Source organism: Sinocyclocheilus anshuiensis, unplaced genomic scaffold (assembly GCF_001515605.1).
Source record: "Sinocyclocheilus anshuiensis isolate Anshui unplaced genomic scaffold, SAMN03320099.WGS_v1.1 scaffold373, whole genome shotgun sequence".
Taxonomy (NCBI): domain Eukaryota; kingdom Metazoa; phylum Chordata; class Actinopteri; order Cypriniformes; family Cyprinidae; genus Sinocyclocheilus; species Sinocyclocheilus anshuiensis.
The window spans coordinates 1,442,772-1,449,819 of NW_015537962.1; the positions used below are offsets into that span (position 1 = coordinate 1,442,772).

The 7,048-nt window shown below is 37.9% G+C and overlaps 2 protein-coding genes across 2 annotated transcripts in view; both read right to left on the reverse strand.

The window, feature by feature from the left end:
• The window catches only part of LOC107667542 (UDP-glucuronosyltransferase 2A1-like), an 8,825-nt gene extending 6,136 nt beyond the window's left edge, over positions 1-2,689 (reverse strand). Inside the window, exons 1-3 of the mRNA XM_016459227.1 lie at positions 1,981-2,689; positions 1,509-1,657; positions 785-916 (exon numbers count right to left, since the gene is read on the reverse strand). Coding sequence (XP_016314713.1) covers positions 785-916; positions 1,509-1,657; positions 1,981-2,689 — 990 coding nt within the window. The remainder of the gene's footprint in view (positions 1-784; positions 917-1,508; positions 1,658-1,980) is intronic.
• Positions 2,690-5,949: 3,260 nt separating this feature from the next.
• Positions 5,950-7,048, reverse strand: part of LOC107667397 (UDP-glucuronosyltransferase 2A1-like) — a 5,105-nt gene continuing 4,006 nt past the window's right edge. Inside the window, exons 5-6 of the mRNA XM_016459073.1 lie at positions 6,599-6,821; positions 5,950-6,483 (exon numbers count right to left, since the gene is read on the reverse strand). Of these exons, the coding sequence (XP_016314559.1) occupies positions 6,201-6,483; positions 6,599-6,821 (506 nt within the window). The 3' untranslated portion in view covers positions 5,950-6,200. The remainder of the gene's footprint in view (positions 6,484-6,598; positions 6,822-7,048) is intronic.

Sequence of the window (7,048 nt, forward strand, 5' to 3'; positions counted from 1 at the left end):
GATGACAGAACAAGACGACAGTAAGGATGAGAGAAGACGACAGTAAAGATGACAGTAAGGACGACAGAACAAGACGACAGTAAGGACAACAGTAAAGACGACAGTAAGGATGATAGAACAAGACGACAGTAAGGATGAGAGAAGACGACAGTAAAGATGACAGTAAGGATAACAGAACAAGACGACAGTAAGGATGAGAGAAGACGACAGTAAAGACGACAGTAAGGATGACAGAACAAGACAACAGTAAGGATGACAGAACAAGACGACAGTATGGATGACAGAACAAGGCGACAGTAAGGATGACAGAACAAGACGACAGTAAGGATGACAGAACAATACGACAGTAAAGACGACAGAACAAGACGACAGTAAGGATGACAGAACAAGACGGCAGTAAGGACGACAGAACAAGACGGCAGTAAGGACAACAGACCAAGACAAGACGGCAGTAAGGACGACATTAGGACAACAGAATAAGATGACAGAACAAGACGGCAGTAAGGACGACAGAACAAGACGGCAGTAAGGACAACAGACCAAGACAAGACGGCAGTAAGGACGACATTAGGACAACAGAATAAGATGACAGAACAAAACGACAATAAGGACGACAGCAAAATCAACAGAGAAAAAGATGATACATGTCAACATATACTGATTTACCTGAACAAGTAGGCAATGACTACAAAGACAAATGTATAGTACAAAGCACAAAGCAGTCAACTTATTTTTGGCACAAATGGAACCTCATAATTTAAAAGATGTAAAACTGATCACTTACCTTCTGTGGAATCTGTGCCAGTGCGGAGGCGATCATATTGCTCGTCTCTTTGGGCATTTTGTCTATCATAGACCCCAGACTGAAGACCACAATCCCATCATCTCCTGAGCTCTGTACAAACTCCTCCATGTCCTACACATTTAAAAAAAATCATGAATTTGTACTGTGAAAGACTCATTATACTTCCGCAATGTCTGAAATCTGTTGCCACAGGTAGGCTACAATTTCACTAGAGGTAAAATAATGGCGCTAAAAGCAACTGGTTTACATGTGGGTTAACTGCTGAATCTTCGACACCTCAAAATAATTCATAATTTAATTCCGTTTTAACTCCGTTTTGAATTTAAGGTTGTAATCTGCATTGAATGTGACAAATACTTGAGTTACCGGTTGGAATCATTCTGACGAATCCTGAACTGAATCAACACCTGACTTACTGAACTGCAAGTTATCAATACTAGCCCCTTTCACACAATAATACCAGTAAATTGCCGTAAAATTACTGGAACAACTGTCTGTCTGTGTCTCTGTGTGTGTCTCTCTGTGTGTGTGTGTGTCTGTGTGTGTGTGTGTGTGTGTGTGAAAGGGGCTAAATTGTTTTCAGTGAAATAATGATAACTGGTCTTGGATCTATGAAGTTTGTTTTATTATTTATTTGTTTGTTTAAATTCAGATGTCTTACTAACAGCAAATGGAGCAGAATGTCAAAAAAAGACAGATGCACCTTGGGTAATGGTTTGGCAGGGGTGCAGTGAAGTCCTCCAACGTATTTGAAGTTGGGCAGAAATGGCCGTGGAAACTCAAAATCCCAGTAGGTTCTGATTAACCAGATATCAGCTTTACCCAACATCTCACAAAATGAAGTGGGCCGTCCTGGGGATATTCAATATAAGTCAAGCTCTATCAGCTGCAGTTGTAGCATATGTTTACCACTGAAAATAATTTTAATTTATTCCCCAAATAAAACAAAATATGTTTACAGTTAGGCACTTCCAATAGCAAACAGTCATGTATTTTTTAATTTAAAGGCTTGTATTTTTGCAATTATTCCTTAACATTCATTAATAATATTTTTTTTTGCAGCAGAACCTGTGTTGTAGGCCAGTGGATGATCAGCATACAACTAGGGAACTACATGAAGTGAGTAAATAATGACTGAATTTTCATTAGTGGGTGAACTAGCTCTGTCAACTCACCTAAATATTCAGTGTAATAGTTGTCAAATTTTCTCCAAGCAATAGTGGCAAGCAAATCTTGAGAAAGGTAGAAAAGCATATTTTTGGCTCGCTCCGTAAAGCTCATCTTGTCAGTGAGTTTACTCATGGCTCCAGGAACAAAAGATGGTGGAGCTGGTATCTGGCCACACACCCGCTCTGCAACGTTAGCAATGGATAACCGGAACGTGAAAACCAAGGGAACGTTCAGCTCTTCAGCCACAATATCGCTGCACGGGTAGATCGGATCTGACAGAACAACATCAAACTTTCCATTCCGCAATTTGTCCATCAACTCTGGTGATTTCAGAATGCCGTCACAGTATGATATAGACATATCCTGAAGTTTAGAAGTAAACTCTAAGACTTTCATTTGAATCTGCAGTAAGTTTAACTGGTCAGTCTCATACACTGAGAAATACAGAAATTCCTCAATGAAGTCTCGCATCTCCTGTTCATCCACGGCCACGTTAAAGGGCTGGTAGGAGAAGCGATCCGATTCTTTGGCTTTCATGAAGAGAGAGGCATCCGGAACCAGCACTGTTACATTGTGTCCCCTGTCAATCAACGTTTCCAACACAATCTTCAGATTGATCCAGTGACTGCCCTCAGTAAACCAAACTAAAACATTCCCACATTCTGCAGAGCCGAACACAGTGAGCAGAGAAAGAAACCAGACTACGAGTCTCATGACTGCCAGCAATGGAGTGAGTGTGTGAGATGAGATCAGTGTCCTGCCTCAACATATACAGTCAGGTATAATTATTAACAAAGTGCTAAGTCATGACTCATGGCGCTCATATATCAATAAAGTATTCAGATAAAAGGTAAAGTAGGTTCATACGTGAACCAACAAAAAAAAAGTGGCAAATATACGTAGCCTATAATCTTTCAGCGTATATTATTCACGGTAAGGAGAACTTAAAAGTTTCTCATTATAGTTTCTAAACAATTCGTACGACGGCCATATAAGCAACAGCCAATTTATGGTTTTCCTTTTTCTCCTTATATGGCGTTGCGCGTCCACCTTGAGCAGAGGCGGACAAAGAACACAACTCCATTACTTGAGTGAAAGTACAGATACTGCTGGTCAAATATTACTCCATTACAAGTAAAAGTTGTAAAGACAGATTTTTACTTAAGTAAAAGTACAGAAGTATTTGCTTTTAAAAGTATTTAAGTACCAAAAGTAAATTTCCTTTTTTATGTCAATGCACTGTTTTATTATTGTTGTATGTAATACAGTGCCTTGCGAAAGTATTCACACCCCTTCATTTTTTTTCATGTTTTTTGTTATGTTGCTGCCTTATGTTAAACGGCTTTAACGTAATTTTTTCCCACATCAATCTACACTCCATACACCATACTGACAAAGCAAAAACAGAATTGCCACAACTTCGTAAATTTATAAAAAAAATTAACACTGAAATAACTAAATATTGAGCGGAAGCACCTTTACAGCCTCAAGTCTTTTTGGGTATGATGCGACAAGCTTTGCACATCAGCATTTGGCAATTATCTGTCATTCTTCTCCTCACCTCTTCACCTCTCAAGCTTTGTCAGGTTGGATGGTCGCCGTGATTTTACCAAGTAAGACATGTCCCTGGATCAACATCTTTTGTTGATCCTGGATCAACATTACTGTCCAAAAATATAGACTAAACCCAATCCCTACCCCTAAACCTAACCTTACCCATAATTTATTCCTAGTATCAGTGTGAAATGATAGCTGATTAACAAGGGTGTAGAAGCACCTAACCCTGATCGTAAGCCTAAAACAGATATTTCCTGAAAAGTTATCCCTCAATTCTGATTGGTTAATTGGAATGTTGTTCCAGGATCAACAAGTATGCTGATCCTGGAACATGTTGTACTTGGTGAAATCACGGTCACCCAGGTTGGATGGGGGCAGATGCACATTTTCAGGTTTCTCCAGAAATATTTGATTGGGTTCAATCCCAGGCTGTGGCTGGGCCACTCAAGGACATTCACAGAGTTGTCTATAACCCACTCTTGCTGTGTGCTTATGGTCATTGTCCTGTTGGAAGGTGAACCTTCTGCCCAATCTGAGGTTCTGAATGCTCTGGACTGGGTTTTCATTAAGGCTATCTCAATATTTTGGTGCATTGAGCTTGTCTTCTACTCTGATGTGTCCCTCCGTCCCTGCCGATGAAAAACAGCTCCATAGCATGAGGCTGCTACCAGCACACTTTACTTTTGGGGTGGTACTCTTCAGGTGATGAGCAGTGCCTGGTTTCCTTCAAACATGATGCATGGAATTAAGGTTCTTTCCAAATCATACCCACTCAATTGAATTTGCCACAGGTTAACTTCACTCGAAGGGTAGTAACATCTACAAGCAATATGAATGCTCCTGAGCTAAATTTCAACTGTCTCAGATAAGGGTATGAATACTTATGCAATGGAAACATTTAAGTTTTTTATTTTTATTAAATTGGCAAATATGTTAAAAACCTGTTTTTTGCTCTACCATGATGGTGTATGGAGTGTAGATTGATGTGGAAAAAAAGTAATTTAAAGTAGTTTAACATAAGGCAGCAACACAAAGCGTGAAAAAAATGAATACTTATAAATACTTATAATGAATACTTTCGCAAGGCACTGTACTTGCAATACCTCTGAAGCAACTTACAATACATTACACCTACTGAATGCACTGACTAGCTTGCAGGATCTTTGGAATAACGAACTTTTTCGAAAGTAAAAAACCTATAGAAATGAAACGTATAGAAATGAAAGTGAGTTGACAAAAAAAAATATTATTTAACACCCCTCCCCACCCCCAGAAAAGCAGCATGGTAATGAATCTCACACAGCAACACAACACAACTGATGTATAACTCATATCCCAGCAACACACCTGTAGCTGTATAACTTTACAAAAGTAACACTGCTTTAACAAAAATGCAAAACAGCAAGATTTATTTTATCAAAAAAATAAATCTTTATCAAAAATGCTGGGAAAATCACTTCACGTAACCCTACAAGAGTGATTACTGATAGGCTGTCTAAAAAAAAGAAAAAAAAGTCACGTTTTAGAGAAATACTCAAGTAAATGTACTTAGTTACTGTCCGCCTCTGACCTTGAGTGAAAAATGTTCTGGTTTATCAGTCATTTGAACTGGCAGAGCAGAGGGAGAGTATAGTCTTTGGTACAGTTTCTGTAAGTAATCACTTATATTTGGTCCTCTTCCTCACGCAAATATATTTTATGGCTTCAGATTCTCTGTAGCCTATTTAAAGTCTTGACGCTTATGGACTATTTTGTGGTACATTTTATGATCGTTTTCTGGAGCTGACAGCATTAATATATAACTATTTGCTGTGGGGTGGGGCGGTGGACCTCTAACTATTATTGAAAAAAAAAGATGAATGATTAAAATGTCTGATAGTAGGCCTATTGTTTTACAATCTCATCTCATTAGCAGCTTCAAGTTTATGGTTGATGCATCTCATTTCATTCTAATTCATTCCAAATCAAACTAACATCCTAGATTATTTTTACATTACATGCACCTGTATTGGCCATTATTGTCTTTTGAAAGTTTTTTTTTTAAAGATGTTTGTCAGCTGACAACAGTAAAATCCATTGATCAAATCAGTCTTTTATCACTCACTGCCTCATTTTCATTCCTTGCCAAAAATTTAAAAATGGTGCTTTCCTGATTATATTTTTCACTATAATGTTACAGATGCTATGCATGTAGTGTGTAACTGACCTTCATGACCACAAGCATTTGAGCTTTACTTGGCCCACGCGGCTAGCTTGAGTCTAAAATCGTAATATCAGAATAAAAAACTCAAACTGAAAACTCTCTTCACATTCTAACTTTCGGTTAATTTGTTCATAATGATCAATAAATTAATTACAAAACAAGTGCATTTTTTTCTTTGCTTAGTTTCAATGTCTGAAAGAAAGATGTAGGCCTATTATTTATTTATTTATTTTGTATGATTCAACAGACTTAAAGCAGCCAGAGCAGACTAACAAGGCAGCATTTTCACAGATGAACCTTACAGTAAATTAAAATATTGGCATGTTTGTAAATGTACAATGTGAAATCTTTAGACATGAATACTCAGGATTAATAGTGCATCGACATGACCTCATACCTATTTTTTAGTGCATGTAAAAAAATGTACGCATCATACAGAATGAACAAAGCAAGGAGAAAATGTAATCATTCTTTTTTGCTTTTCCTCTTTGAACTAAAACAGCAACGCATTATGAAGAATTTGCACATTTTGAAGACGACATAGAGCACTAGAGTCAGGACAGTGATGAGAAAAGCGAACACATCCAGACAGTGGTACTGGTACCAGGTAAGGTTGTGGGCCTCGACACGCAGGTGTTTAGCGCCTTTATTGCGCATGACGAACTCAATCCAGAACACAGACTCATCCAAAGGCTTCACTGGTCTGTCATGATGAATCCTGGACAAACGCATAGCATTCTCTTTATACCTGAGGAGATGAAGAGAAAATGCTGTTATATTTCTGTGTATATAGTCCATATATCTAGAGTCCTGTTATGCACTGATACCACTGTACTGTAAATCAAATGATATGAGTGACTTACGAGGGATCATTAATCATGGCATTGAGTCCATCCACCAGGTCTTGTGGCTGCGTGGTTTTAATGTTATCCATGACAACAGCAGCACCTTTGGCCTTCATATGAACCAAATTATCAGCTTGATCACCAAACAAGGGGATCCCAACCATTGGAACGCCATGATAAATGGCCTCATATATGCCATTAGTGCCTCCATGAGTGATGAATGCTCTGGTTTTGGGGTGACCTGAATCAGGAGACAAACATGAGTAAATATAAAAGCAAAGAACACCATTGCAGTAACACACTTACAATGGAAATATACAGACAACAAACAGTGAAGCACATACTGAGATGTATAGCCACAAGTCTTTTTTATTTTATTTTAAGCAGATATTACTTTTTTAATAATCGTTTTATGTATTAAAAAAAAAAAAAAAAATAGTTTTAAAAAATTTTTTTAAGTAGTATAAA